The sequence below is a fragment of the Gracilinanus agilis genome, chromosome 2, assembly GCF_016433145.1.
Source record: "Gracilinanus agilis isolate LMUSP501 chromosome 2, AgileGrace, whole genome shotgun sequence".
Taxonomy (NCBI): Eukaryota; Metazoa; Chordata; class Mammalia; order Didelphimorphia; family Didelphidae; genus Gracilinanus; species Gracilinanus agilis.
In genome coordinates this window covers 275,296,853-275,311,933 of record NC_058131.1, presented here as the reverse complement: position 1 = coordinate 275,311,933, position 15,081 = coordinate 275,296,853, and the positions used below count along the sequence as shown (strand labels likewise).

Sequence of the window (15,081 nt, the reverse complement as noted above, 5' to 3'; positions counted from 1 at the left end):
CCCAATTAATAAATGTCACTATATTAGGCATGGAGATACAAAGATAAAAATGAAACTTGCTGCCCTCCAGGAGTTTGCATTCTATTAGGGGAAATAACATATATATTTGCATACAGAGATTCAAAATATATACAAGATAAAATTTAAATTAATTTTAGTGGAGAAGAGGCGCTAGTGTGGCAGTGGAGGGTGGATGTGAAGGATGATAAAGAAAGGCATGATGGAGGCAGTAGGGTGGCTCAGTGGATAGAGAGCCAGGCCTAGAGACCTGGGTTCAAATCTGGACATAGACACTACCTAGCTATAACATCCTGGACAAGTCACTTAACTCCAATTGCCTAGCTCTTACTGCTCTTCTGCCTTGGAACCAAAACTTAGTATTCATTCTAAGACAGAAAATAAGTATTAAAAAAAAAGAAGACAGGCATGATAAAGGAAGTGTCTGTATTTAAAATCTGAGCTTTGAAGGAGACTTAGGATTCTAAGAGGTAGAAGTAAAGTAAGAATACCTTCCATTCCTGGTAGACAACTTCTTCAAAGGCATGGACACAGGAGACAGAATGCCATGTGTGAGTGACAGTTTCTTTAACAACCTGTTAAAATTTTTGACATCCAAAAATTTACCTAAACCTAAATTGATGATTTAAAATTTTTTTTCAATTATTATCAATTATCTGGATATCAAGTTTTATATGTTTGTCTTTTGGATGAAGTTGGATAATTTCTCACCACCCAAACTAATTGTCTTAGGTGTAAGAGATCCCTTTAGTTTGAATACCAGATCATTTTGCATGATTTTGCCAATAGATCCTGGTTCTCTGTCACTGTTCAAGTGATCAAACTTTTTCTCTTGCTTTCATTGTTAGTTTGAGATAGAGCCAATGTTCAGGCTGGGAGATCATGGTTTCTTCATGGTGCCAACTATTAATACCACTTTGGATTTTGTTCAGTACCTTTGTTATTTCCTTCTTTACAGGGTCCTCAAGGTGAACCTGGCCCCCCAGGACAGCAGGGTAATCCTGGTGCTCAGGTGAGTCTTATCTGCCTAAGAGATGATGCTATTGTGACTCAGAGCCCCCAGAACCCAAGGAGTGGCTTTTAGAAAGTTTTAGAACTTTGAAATATTTAGGAACTTCAGTCAGTACAATGATCAGCCTTGGTTCCAAAGGACCCAGTTTGAAATGCTATAACTACCTCCTCATAACAGAGAGGAGATACTCTCAGAGTACAGATTCACACACGCACACGCACACGCACACACACACAGATATACTGGACATGGTAGCCAATGTGGAAATTTATTTTGCTTAACTAGGAGGGTTTTTTTTCTTCCTTTCTCAGCAGAAATGAGGAGAAGCTTGTGGGAAGGAGAGAATGTAGATCTGAAAATGAAATAAAATTGAGTTTAAAAAAATTTTTTTTAGTTTTGGGTCCTGGGCCACCTATTAAGTGTCCTTGTGACTTTGGACAACTCACTGAATAATTCTGAGCTGATTTTTCCTCATCTGTATAAAGAAAATCACAATAAGTATCAAGCCTATGGTTCAGATCAGATAATAAAAGTTATGGTGCTTTAGGAACTTGGAACATCCTCTCCACAAATGTAAGTGGGCCTTGTCAGCATTAGAATAGTTTGCCCAATATACAGTTGTCCATTTAAACCCAATCCCAAGGCTCTTGTCGACCACCGTGTGTCCCAAACACTCTTGTCTCTTTACGGGAGTCCTAGCCTGTTACAACTGATACAGTATACTCCAGATTGCTAACAGTAAAGTGCAGAGACTGTCATTTTTGGTTTTAGTGTATTTTTAGGAGAAATGGAACTTGAAGTCAATGAGAGAGGGAGTAAAAATAATACACATACTAAACAGATGTTCTGGGTAAATCAAATGATCTAACTTCTTCCCTTCCATTCATTTTCTGTTTATAGGGTCTTCCAGGTCCTCAGGGTGCAATTGGTCCACCAGGAGAAAAAGTATGTGCTTATGCTTCCCACTTCTCCCAATAGAAAATAATGTAATGGCCATTATCAGCATGCATTTGCCCATCTGACTACCTCCCCACTACACCATTCCATAACTCATTACACATCTGTTCTTGCCTGTGCACAGAAACATTTAATCTGTCAATATTCAGGCCAGGAAGAGGAAAATTGCAGTTAATCTTTAATTCATAACATTTGCATTTGTTTTCCATCTGAAAGGGAGCATTTTGAGGGCAGTAAAATGTCAGGATGTTTTTACTTGGATATTAGCTAGGAAAAAAGTTGAGGCATGGGAGAAGAGTAGAGCTCTGGGTAACAGAAATAGAATTCTTTGCCTTTCTGCCTCGGGTAGGGGAATTTTCACTTCAATATAAAACATCTTCTGGGACCAACAGTGGATTGTTTCTAATTGATTCTGTGGATACATGGATTCCATGACTTGGTGCTTTGGAGACCCTATGAAGTGAAAACTCTCCTTTAGTGACCACTTCATTTGGGTGAGGGCATTGGTCAATAGAAGCCAAATTCCCTGAATGAAAATTGGTATTTGCTTAATAGGATTTCTTTATGATGTAAATTTGTTCTAAATTGAGTTTTATTGCTTTTAAACCATATCCTTCCCCCTTCTTTACCTTGCTGAAAGTTGGCCATCTTCTTTCTATCTACTCTGAAAAGTTCTGTATCTTTGTGATGAACAAAGCATATGGGATCCTCTTTGGTAAAAGCTTGGGTCTTGATTTCATTCATTAGACTAATGTCTTGACATCATAGAAATTCCTTTTTATGGGCTCCATTTGAGAAGATGATAATTCAGTGGAAATCAGTATCTTTCAGTAGCATTTTCTGATTCAGATCTTATCCAAGTCATGATGGAGATGCTCAAAAAGCACCTTGGGAAAGGGAAAGGGGTGGAGATGTTCCCATTGTCTCACATGTAGCACTAGACAGATGTATTAGGAGTGTTGACCACAGAATGATTTCTTGCTGCTCTTATTTTCCTAGGGCCCCTTAGGTAAACCTGGACTTCCAGGAATGCCTGGCGCAGATGGACCTCCTGTAAGTCAAGTCAATTTTTTAAATTTGAATTTCTTGAGTTAAATGCATTTGAATTGAATATTTCTACTCTCCCAAGTCCCAGCTTCCCATTCCCCCTAACACAGAAACCCACTCATCCCTAGCCAGAAGATACATTTTACAAATTCATAGGGATGGACATTTCTGAGCTTCATTTGACTCATTCTCTAAGTCTGTTAATAAATACACATTTGGTATCATGCCTGATTGCACAGTAATTATTGGGTTTGGGACACGGTTTTCATAATGTGTTTCAATCAAAGAGTGGAGATTGCCTTGGTAGGAAAGCTATTATTTATTACCGTGTGTCATTTAATTATTGGAACCTACCCTGGCATCTTTAACAACTAATGGTGGGGGGGGGGAGAGAAATAATCAGCTAGGTGTGAAAGATTCTCAATGAGTAATCTGTTCTGTAAAAAAGGGGGGTGGGGTGCTAAGTCCTAATAGTAATACAGAGGTGTATTTTTAGTTTGCAGACATTGAAGGGTGAGAGAGAGAGGCATAAATTTATAGTGTTGTAAGCTCACAACTGCACTGCCAAAGAGATGTCCTAGAAATAGTCAGTTAAGCTCACAAATCTAGTCCACGGTCAAGCTGTGCAAGCTATAAAAAATAATGTAGTCGGATGGAGGGTGGTAGAGGGGATACAATGTAGAACGGGGGTAGTTTTTACTAGGTCATTGTCTCTGTAAGGGCTACCACGTGTTCCCCTGATGGCTCACTACAATATGGAATATTTTAGCTATTTTAATAAAAATAATGAACTTAATCAATTATTAAAGCTATACTATATTTTATAGTTTTAATAATGCTCTAAGAAGACAAACTAAATAAAAAGGTTAATTATGTTAATAATTATTTGGTATTTGATTAGTAAACAGCTCTTTGCTTTAGCTTTCACCTTTAGATCTGTGGCTTCATAGTTCCAGCCCACAGACAGAGCTCTGGCCCTAGCCTCAGACTGGTTCTGGGCACAGGCTAGATCCTATTCCATTCCCCATCCCTTTTACCACCACCAAAATGGGCCACGGACTGAGCCGTAACCCCAACTAGGGGCTGAACTCAATCTTGAAAACAAACTGCCTTTTTCCTTGGAACCAACCATTTTATTGGGTGGTACTGATTCCAAAGAAGGCCAGACATGTAGATGTCTGAGGACAAATATGCCCAGTGTATTGTGCAGGTACTTCGGTGTACATATTCTTCTTATGGAGAATTAGGAAAAATACCTTTATGTATTTCAATATAGTCAAAACAATATACTTAGATTTTTAAAAAATAATCATCCAGGTATTGAAAGAGTTGTTTTTTTAATAGCCAACTCCAGTGAAATTGTCAGTTATAGAGAGCCACTTATAATGCCTTTCTTGAATAATGTGTCCCAAACTCCTTGCTGTCTTCAAATATATTTTCTGACACTCCAGGGAATTATGATGAAATCTGGTGAATAGCAAAAGAGATTGAAAAAAATCGCTTTTGTGGGAAAAGAAATTCACTGACATGTAGAAAAACAGTTGTTTCTCCAAAGCACTATCTATAGATAACACTTCTGGTACACTTGAGTCAAGATATCTGCATGCACAAAACACCTCCTCTGCCCTCCAGATGTGTCAGAATGACTGCCTCACTACCAATTCCTGAGTAGTTCAAGAGAGACCTGGTTAGGCTCTGAAATAAGGAGGCCTCTAGGAATTACTCCATAACTACAGATTTGGAATTCTCTCCATGTAACCCTGCTTTTTTGGAGAGAAATTAATCTGCCATATGATGACCTGAATTCCAGTCACAGCTCCTGCTAGAACACCAGCAGGAACACAGCACTGGGCCTGGTAAAAAAATAAAAATAAAATTTGGCCATGAGGCTATTTGCTTCATTAAGATACCCTTGATAGCACAAAGACAAGGTTTTACATTTCCTGACTTGGTTGGCTTGTTTATTTGCCCTTTGAAAAACTGTTAAGAATGTTTTTTAAAGCACTAAAACCAAATGTACAAATATCTTATCCCCCTCCTAAACAAATATATTAAGATAATGTTTCTCAAAGTGATGGGCCATTGGGTCTCTACCACATGACTCTATTCCAGTAGACTTTGGCTGAAGCAATATTTCTTGACAGTGGATATTTCTCTTCTTTAGTCTTCTAAATATTGGCTGATTGAACATGAAGCCAGAGTAATTAAAGCTCACTGAAAAATAGACAGTACTGGAAAGCTAGATTCTCCCAGGCCTAAGAATGAATTGACACATGCCTGGATTTAAAAGAGCACTGAGGGGTAGGGGATGGAGGTGGGGCAAGCTGAGTAGCTCAGAGGATTGAGCCAGGCCTAGAGACTGGAGCTCCTAGTTTCAAATCTGGCCTCAGATATTTTCCAGCTGTGTGACCTTGGGCAAGTCACTTAACCCCCATTGCCTAGCCCTTACCACTCTTCTGCCTTGGAACCAATACACAGTATTGATTCCAAGATGGAAGGTAAGGTTTAAAAAAAAAATAAAATAAAATAAAAGAGCACTAGGGTAGAGGATGTAGCAATTTTAGCTAGGCCTCAGTTTCTTCATTTGCAAAACATAGAGCCTGGATTACTGGATCTCTTAAGGTCTCCCTCTAGTTCCAAATGGAAATTATAAGGGATACATGTATTCAGTAAGGTTGTGGCCTACAATCTCAAGATAAACTCCATACCCATGTAAGTTAAAAAAGAACTATAATCAATTCCAAGCTGAGTGATGGGAGCTGCTGATCTTAGCCCTTGTCAACAGCCTTTCATCTTGCTTTTCTTCCAGCAAACAGATATTTAAGTTTTTAGAGACAGCACAATGACAGCCAGCCTAGGAAGCTGTGATGTCCAAAGGTCAGAGGTCTGGTTTTTATTTTCCAGTTCTGCCATGGACTTAATTTGCTGGGTGAAACTTTGAGCAAATTGCTATTCTTGCCTGCACCCCAACTTGTTCTTCTGTAAAATATGTATTGGAGGGTGGTACTGTGCTAGGACCACTTTAAGAAATCCCTGCAGGATGGCTTGAGCTCTTTGGGGCCATAAGTGTCTAGAGACATCTTGAGAGAGCATCATTAATGATACTATTAAATAAAGCATGGGTAAGTAGCACTTTCAAAGGTGGCAGATGGAATAATTGAGTGTTCTTCTTTTCTGTCAACAGGGACATCCTGGCAAAGAAGGCCCTCCGGGGGAAAAAGGTGGCCAGGTGAGTATCTTTCTAAAATGTTTCTATCTCATTTAGGACATCTTTGTGCTAGAAGTTCCATTGAGTAAAAGACAGTATTCCTCTCTGGCTTCTCAGAAGACTAGTTAGGCCCAGAAGAACAGCCCAAATCAGTGTTATTTGCAGCCCCAACTAAGGATACAGACACTAGGTAGAGCAAGCTTGAGGTTGTGGGACTAAGGAGAGCCAACTAGCATGAATTATCAGTGATCCAAGCCAGCCAGTCTGTTTGCAGAATTTCAATTCATGGTACAATTCCCTTTCTCCACTGTGTAGTATCACAATCCCATGGTTACCATGAGGAGAGGGCCTGAACCTGTGGTTACACTGATACAGGAAATTCCCTTTACCAATACAGCTTGGCATCTTCTCTGCAATTGATTGTTGCCAACAGTGCTGAAAGATTAGGTAACTTGCTCAGAGGAACATAACCTATCTGTATCAGAGGGATGACTCAAAGTCAAGTCTTCCTTTTCCAAGGCCAGCTCTCTATCCCCTACACCAAAGCTGCTTCTCCTGTGATTACCATATTCTCATGATACTTGTACATCTATAATCCAAATAGAGCCCTTCAAGTAAAATGGAAACTAGTACAAGAAGAGAGGGCAAAGGGAAGAACAAAAAAAAAAGATTTCTTTTTTTTTTTTAAACCCTTACCTTCTGTCTTGGAGTCAATACTGTGTATTGGCTCCAAGGCAGAAGAGTGGTAAGGGTAGGCAATGGGAGTCAAGTGACTTGCCCAGGGTCACACAGTGGGAAGTGTCTGAGGCCAGATTTGAACCTAGGACCTCCCATCTCTAAGCCTGGCTCTCAATCCACTAAGCTACCCAGCTGCCCCCCCAAAAAGGATAATTTCAAGTGAAAAAGATGCATTATTTGATAAACTTGAGAGCTTGCTTAGTATAGTAGAAGAGATGAGGATTAAAAGACCTTTATTACATTATTACATTTTTAAAATACTGGAAATGTGACTGCTTTTGTGTTAGAAACAAACCACCCTTTGCACATAAATCTAGATAATTGGTCCTGTGTAGTTTTCACAGTTTCCGCTTAAGAGGGATCTCTTGGATGCATCCTTCACAAATGTCAAGGGGAGGCAAAGAGGATTGTAAAGTCAGACATTCTACAGAAGCCAACTATCTCCCCCAGGGTATGCAGTGATCCAAGCCAAATAATGTAGAGACTTTTGCTTTTGTAGGGGCAATAGGAGAAGAAAAAAAAAAGAAAATCATAATTTAGATATTGTTGTTTCATACAAATTTCCCCATCCCAATCTCTAGGGTAGAATTAAACCACTTAAACCAACTCTTTCCCTGCCCTCCAAAACTAGTCTTTGGCTTATCAGGAGGCTGAATAAGAGTTCCACTCTGTGTCCTCTTGGGCTGAAAAGGATTTCATTAGCTGTTTTACCAGAACTTGATTGGTTGGCTTGATCTTCACCCTAGTGAGGCCTGGATGCCATCCAGTTTGAAGAACCTAACTCGATGACTAACGCCTCTCCTCTAATTGACAGTCAGCTATGTCTCTAGAATATGAACATTATACTATACTCAGCAACCTAAGAGATTTTTTAAAAAAATTATGTTTTGCAAACATTAGGTAATCTGCAGGTGTTGGGCTAACGGCTTTAACTTTCCCTGAAATATTACCATAGGCTCAGAAGGTTATAAACAATATTTAAAAATAAAGATTTCTCTTCACCTAACCAAAGGTCACCAGGAACTCTGTGGGACCCTAGGATATTTATTTACCTGGTTCCATTAAATTAAACTTTGATATCACTGGCTAATGTAATAATTCCTAGTCCTGGATATGAGGTCTTCCTATTCTATCAGGTACTGGTTGTCTCAAACACTAAGTAGGATTTCCAGCTATAGTTTTTGTTGCACATATGATTGAACTCTGATTGATTATGATGATAGTGTGCCCTGTGGATTGTCTAGTATAGTCTCTTAATGCCCTAGACATGACTAGTTTTGTCCATTCTTTTCCAGTTTTCTACACACTGTGGGTGCTTAATAAGTTTTTGTAGTGATTGTTGAAATTGGCGACTCACCTGTGTCTTTGTCACACAAGATTTATGGGCAAGAGGCTACATTTTCCTATTCTCTTACTTCTTTCACAATCCATTCATCCATTCATATGATTTCTTGGTTTATACCACAGCCAGCTTCCCACCTCTCCACCCTGCTTACCTCCATTCTCCTTTCAAAAACTTGCAAAGAGTAAAAAGGAAAGCCCCAATGGCTTCCTGATAGCTTAAAATGGCACATTGAATTGTCCTTATATCATTTTCAAGATGGGAAATGGATAGAGTGTTACCAACTGAGATTCCATAACTGTTAAGAGAAATTTAGGAGAGGTCTTAATATAGGATAAGCAAAGGGATAAGTGTGACTCCAGTTCTGAACATAAGGGTACTTAACAAATGTTGACTGATTCCCTCAATAGAGGGGCAACTACCCAGGGCAGGGAGAGTGTCTGAAGATTTGAAGAATAATCTCTGCTAGACATATGGCAACAAATGTCTTAAAACTTGGAATCTAAGGCAAGGTGATCCTGTGGTCATCCACTCAAATATACTGCAAGCTCTTTACTAAAAGCCTTTGTGGCGGAAATAAAACTTCATTGTCTTATACTCTTCATCTGGTACTGTCTTCTCATATGCTAACAAGCCATTTTAGAGCCATTATCCATCTAGAGCCAAAGACTAGGGATTCTACTCTTTAGTTGGCCCATTGAAGGAGAATCATTTCCTTTGCATTGAGTCCTCAAGTTATCCGGATTAATGAGGGAACAGCTTGAATTGGTCATTGAAACAAAGCCTAATTGTTATATTTCCTTTAATCATAGGGTCCACCTGGTCCCCAGGGTCCGATTGGATATCCAGGACCTCGAGGAGTCAAGGTAAGAACATTGTGCAGAACAGAAATTCTATGTTCCTTCTTTCTCTTTCCTTTAAAATCTCAAATTTGGTACTTTGACTTTGTTGCCTGGATTTACTAAATCTCTCTATGGTTAATCCTTGCCACAAACTCCAGATGGAAACAGTAGTGCCCCACCATTGCTACACTTGCCACACCTGGTTAGACAACTACTCTAGGAGAATGGGAATGATTCAGTAATAATAATAATAATAATAATAATAATAATAATAATTGCCAACTGACATTTATACAGTACTTTCAAGGTTTGCAAAGCTCTAAACAAATATTACATCATTTGATGAGAAAGATTCTGTGGCAGTCAGAAATGGAGAGAGAATCTGGGATTAACAACCAATGTGGTTGTAGTATTCAAAATCATCAGTCTGGTGAATCAGGCATCTGTCAGCAGAATGAAGTTCTTTAGCCTTGAGCTGTTTCAATGGGTAGATACAATTTGTTAGGTCCTCCTGCCAACCTCTGAAATCCCTCTCAGGCCGCAGAACTTGGGCTCAGGTGATCAACTTGGAACCATTTCCTGGTAAAACACAGCAAAATGTCTTCAGAGGCATTTTCACATTTAAAGAGAAAATCAGCACCTCTTGGGAAGTCTGGCCCGATCAGAGTTGTTAAGAGAGAGTTCAGTGTGATCTGTGTCCATTTATCCAAAATTGTATTTCTGCAGTTTTAAAGGCCTCTAGAATCTTGTTAAATGAAGCACAGAGCACCACAGCAATATCCAAACACAAGTCCTGTGGTGTTTCATTAAAGTTAACTGCATCTGTTTGGAACTGTGTAATTTAATCTATAGCTATTGAGTTCTCTTTGGATGTTTACGTGCCCATCTCTATGTATATGGTTGTACTCTCCAGAATTATGAGTAGGCACGATCTCATTCTCTGATCAAGCTTATCTAAAAGGTATTTTGAAATGGTAAGTATCTCATCTTCGCAGAAACAAGATGCAGTCTTTCTCCAGTGCTCATCTTTGTTTTAAGGAAAATAGAGCACTTGATAAATCAAGAAGAAGGGCTGAGAATGGATCTGGGATTTCTTTGTATAGAGACCTTCCCAGTACAGAAACTCCCTCTACTAATCTAGGTTAGCACTTCCTGGGGAACATATAAATTTGGAGAATTACTTTGAGCACTAAGAGGTTAAGGAACTTGCCCCAGGGTCACATAGCAGTATGTATCAGATCTTTCTGGCTACAAGGTCAGTTCTCCTCTTACTTTGCCACATTATCTCTCACGTTAGATTTATTTTAAAATTTTTATAGAGCGTCTTATATTTTCTTCAGTGCTTCCATATTCCGTGATGACCCACCAATAGCCTTGTGAGATAGAATGAACAGAAATTATGGCCCCTGTTTTGATAAATGAGGAAATCTAGGCCCAAAGAAGTAAAGAAAAATAATAAAAACCTTTCCAAAGTTGCATAGCAAATTAGTGAGACTAGAACCAAGGCCTAGAATGATTCTCGATATGTATTCTTTTCACTATACTCTATAGCTTCCCCAAATCTTTGAGGGTGCCCCTTCAGCATGGTTTAGCAAAATTGCTACATTTGAAAGATAAGACTAACATTTGGCTTCTGTCTCTGCTAGTTTGCTAAGTGTGTAACCTTGGACAAGTCACTTGATTTCCATACCACCTCATTTCTTTTCCTGTAAAATGAAAGGATTTGACTGAAGTCAAAGGATCCAGACCTAGAAGGAAACTTAAAGATGATCTAGTTTAACTCTCCTCACTGCTCCCTCACCCTCGTTTATTTATTTTTAGCTGAAGAAGCTCTGGCCCAGACCTATTAAGTAACTTTCCATGGCTAATAAAGTGACAAGCAGAGATTTGAACCCAGATCCTCTGACTCCCAGTTCAACTCTTTCCCCACTGTACAATGCTGTTCCTCAGACCTCTAAATCCTCCACAGTTCTGCACAGGAAAGAAAAATTAAATGCATCAGTTCCTTTCCTCCAGCTCCTCTCATTGGAATGAACTGCAGCTGTAATAAAGGTGACGGATTCTCAGAAGAATGACAATAGGAGCAGTATTATGTGTGTGGTGAAAAATCCTTGTCATGAAGTTAGAGCCATTTGCTGATAGCACTGTGTTGTTAATTGAATACTTCTGTATTTCTAAGGGAAGGGAGGAGGGGATATTTGCCTTAAAATTTTCATGATAGATCCTTTCATCTTGTCTCCCTGATCAGCATCCATTCCTGACATAAGCATGAAAGGGACAATGTTTCAGTTTTTATTGCCAAGCCTAGAAGCTGAGGAATGGGGAGGAGTTCTTTAAAAAAAAAAAGCATTCATCTTGGAAAGAAATGCATTCTAAGAAAGAGGAATCTTTCTTGCATTAAGAACACAGGCAATGTGCACAGATTAACTGACTCCACGTGTGCAGAATCGAGGTGACGGCTAATGGTTATGATTAATATCATAATTAGCATCTTTAGCAGGATGATACAGGGACATTCAAGGGAGGTCTACTTATTTTTAGTCAAATGCCCACACTGTCACTGGGGGAAATAGCTCCCTTTGCCTTTCATTAATTTCCAGCAGCATTCTCCTGACTTCTCCCTTTATTGATTGAGAGCCTGACACCCACCTGGATTTGAGCAAGGTTCTAAAAGTATACACCCCTGCATCTGAAGGGCTTGTCTCTTCATTGGGCTATTAGGGGCTGGCTTGGGAAAAAGGCCCAGACTGAGATGCCTCAGACATGAGTTCTATTTGTAGGTCTGCTAACTCACTGCAAGGGTGGCCTTAGATGACTTGTTTCTTCTCTCTGAACCTCCATTTCCTTATATGTAAAATATGAATGTTGGATTAAATGATCACTGATGGCTTTTTGAGCTCAAAGGGACCACATGAAGAAGAAATGGACTGGGGGACAGCTGGGTGGCTCAGTGTATTGAGAGCCAGACCTAGAGATGGGAGGTCCTGGGTTCAAATCTGGCCTCTGACATTTCCTAGCTGTGTGACTCTGGGCAAGTCACTTAACCCTCGTTGCCTAGCTCTTACCACTCTTCTGCCTTGGAACCAATAATATATCATATTTGCTCTAAGATGGAATATAAGGGTTTAAGAAAAAGAAATTCACTGGTCTTTAGAAAGCCAGTGTTCTAGTTCCTGCTCTGTGTGACTTAACATCCTTGGCTGGGTGATCTTGAATAAATCACATGAAGGTTTGAGACTTATGTTCACTTATTCCTATAAAATGAAGGGATAAGTTATATCTCAGATCTCTTTCAACCCCAAGATGCTTTAGTTCTTTTATTATGAGTAGGACCTTAATGAATGCTTGCTTGCTTAGATACTTGCAAAATCCTTCATATCTGAGAAATGGAAGGGATCTTAAAGAGCTAATCCAACTGAGAAAACCAAGATGCAAAGAAGGCAAATCACTTGTCCCAGTTCTCATGAGTTAGTGGCAAGGCGAGGACTAATAATAACTTAGACTGATAATCACTAGCGAAGAAGAAGAAGAAGGAGAAGAAGGAGAAGAAGAAGAAGAAGAAGAAGAAGAAGAAGAAGAAGAAGAAGAAATATGAAGAAGAAATATGAAGAAGAAATATGAAGAAGATTATGAAGAAGAAGAAATATGAAGAAGATGAAGAGATCTGAACATAGTCAAGTTCCATCTTTAAGGTTTATAAAACCCTTCATAAATCTTATCAAGTAGGTAGTGCATGCATTATTATCCCAGTATTACATGTGAAGAAACTGAGGTTCAGAGGGCTTAAGTAGATAGAGGAATCACAGCCAATAAAGATCAGACTTGAGATTTAAACTCAGATTCTAAATATTGTTCTGTTTTTTAAGATGAGTTTCACCCATTTAAGACCGGTGAGTCTGATATTGAGCTCTTACAAAAACTCCAAATAGATTATTAAAGAGATGTCCTGTGGGCAATTAGAAAGGGAAGTAACAATTCCTCAGAAGCTAACCTAGTTCTCTCCAGTTGTGCTAGACTAAGCATATTTCTTTTTTGGACAAAGTTACTATTAATGCTAGATTTGGTGAATACCATAGACAAAATATATCTAGTTTTCAGCAAGGTACTTGTGAGGCCATATTATATGTAGTGGAAAGAACATCATATTTGAAATCAGAGCCTTTGCGTTCAAAAAGAGGTTCTGCTTCTTGCAACCTACTGTATCTTGAGCTGGATCTTTTCTTCCCTGGGCCTCAGTTTCCTCATTTGTAAAATAAGGACATTGGGCTAGAGGATCTCCAAGGTCCCTCCAGCTCTAGATTTAGGTTCCTATGACTCTATATCCAACACTCTTTCCACTGCAACACACCACCTCTCTGTTAGTTCCACTCTCCTGTACTCTCTGAAGATGATTTCTATTTAATAAAATATCCATCCACATGCTTGCATCTCAATGGATTAACTCTGCACAGTAAAGGTTAAACTCAGCCATCTCCTTACATTTAAAATTAAATTCCATCTAGGTAGTTTTGAACACAGTATTCCCATATTAGTTGAATCAGAATCAAATCCTCTATAATTCCTTCAGAATTTTTCCTTTTTTGCAAGAGAGGCAATGAATCAAGTCTGGGTCTTGTTTCTGTTGAACTGAATAAGAACCTAAAGAGGTGATAAAATGTCTAAAAAATCCCTCCCATGAATTGGCCTAAAGTCTTTAATGTAGACAAAACCACCACTGTGGGTTCGAGTATGCCCTTTGAACTAAAATCAAATACATATTTATAACATAATTTTACATATATCGTAATATATAATTATATATTCTATTTTAAATTATTGCATATTAATATATTCTTGTTTATATCTATATTTATATATCCTTGTAAGTCCTTGTCTGTTCTTAGAACCTCCAGAAGCAGGATGACTAATGTGGTTGGGGACTGGAAATGGGATCCCTGGGTTCCTTCATGTTGATTATATGTAGATGCCTTCTCTTTTGTTTATATTTTCATTTTTTTCAATTTTTAGTTCAATAGCCCATCATTGGTTCATTTTGAGACAATCTATACTGGGGGACTCATTTTCCTCACCTGGAGTGTCATTCGGCATTTTCCAATAATGTTTGGAGGCTGTGCTATTTCTGTTACAGAGTCTTACAATACCAGGTGCAGTTCAATAGAAGACTAATGGCTCAGAAAATGGAGCATTCGACCCATATTAATATAATTAATGTCAGCTTACATTAATAATAGCCCTTGCCGAGCTACCTTTCCCCCACCGAGGTGGCTGTGGATTGATATTAGGGCTCCATTTCCCCTTAGCGTCTCTTTGCTGTGTATGTCATGAATCTCAGTGTCAGCCACATTTTTATTAGAGTTAATGGTTTGGGTACCTAGTACAGCCTAATAGTAAACAAAGCAGCTTGGAGGGAGGAGGGGAGTGCTAGACAGCCCTTGACTACCGTCTCCTTTCCTGAGACTGGTAATAAGGACTTGAGGATAATTACACACTTTATCCTCTATTCAGTCCTTAGTGTCTCCCTGCCCGCCCAGAGGTTGATTAAATACTGGTGTGCTTAAGGATGTCACGATTTGCTGTCAGTTCAGGCTGATGCTCCCACTCCCCATCTGACAGGTTCACTGAATGCTGCCCTAGGACCCTGCCCCGCCTGCCTCCCAGGCTTCTTCTCACAGCCTCAGGGGCAGGAACGAGGTCACTGCCAACTTGAGGCTTTCAGCTCAAAGTTTCGAGCCAAATGGGCTCAGGAAACCTCTTGCCACAAGAGGGCACTTGAAAAACCATCTTTCTTGCAGAGGGAAGTACGGCTGGGCCAAGCCATCCACCCTGGTGTGTTTCTGTTCCAAACATTAATTTGGAGGGTGCGGCCCTGCTTTCCCCAGAGTCGGGATTCAGTGTAGAGGATGACTTGGGGGGGGGG

The 15,081-nt window shown here is 39.4% G+C and overlaps 1 protein-coding gene across 1 annotated transcript in view; it reads left to right on the top strand.

Moving 5' to 3' along the window:
- Positions 1-15,081, top strand: part of COL5A1 (collagen type V alpha 1 chain) — a 229,289-nt gene that overhangs the window by 128,723 nt on the left and 85,485 nt on the right. The window contains exons 23-27 of the mRNA XM_044659681.1: positions 977-1,030; positions 1,931-1,975; positions 2,987-3,040; positions 6,219-6,263; positions 9,135-9,188. Of these exons, the coding sequence (XP_044515616.1) occupies positions 977-1,030; positions 1,931-1,975; positions 2,987-3,040; positions 6,219-6,263; positions 9,135-9,188 (252 nt within the window). The remainder of the gene's footprint in view (positions 1-976; positions 1,031-1,930; positions 1,976-2,986; positions 3,041-6,218; positions 6,264-9,134; positions 9,189-15,081) is intronic.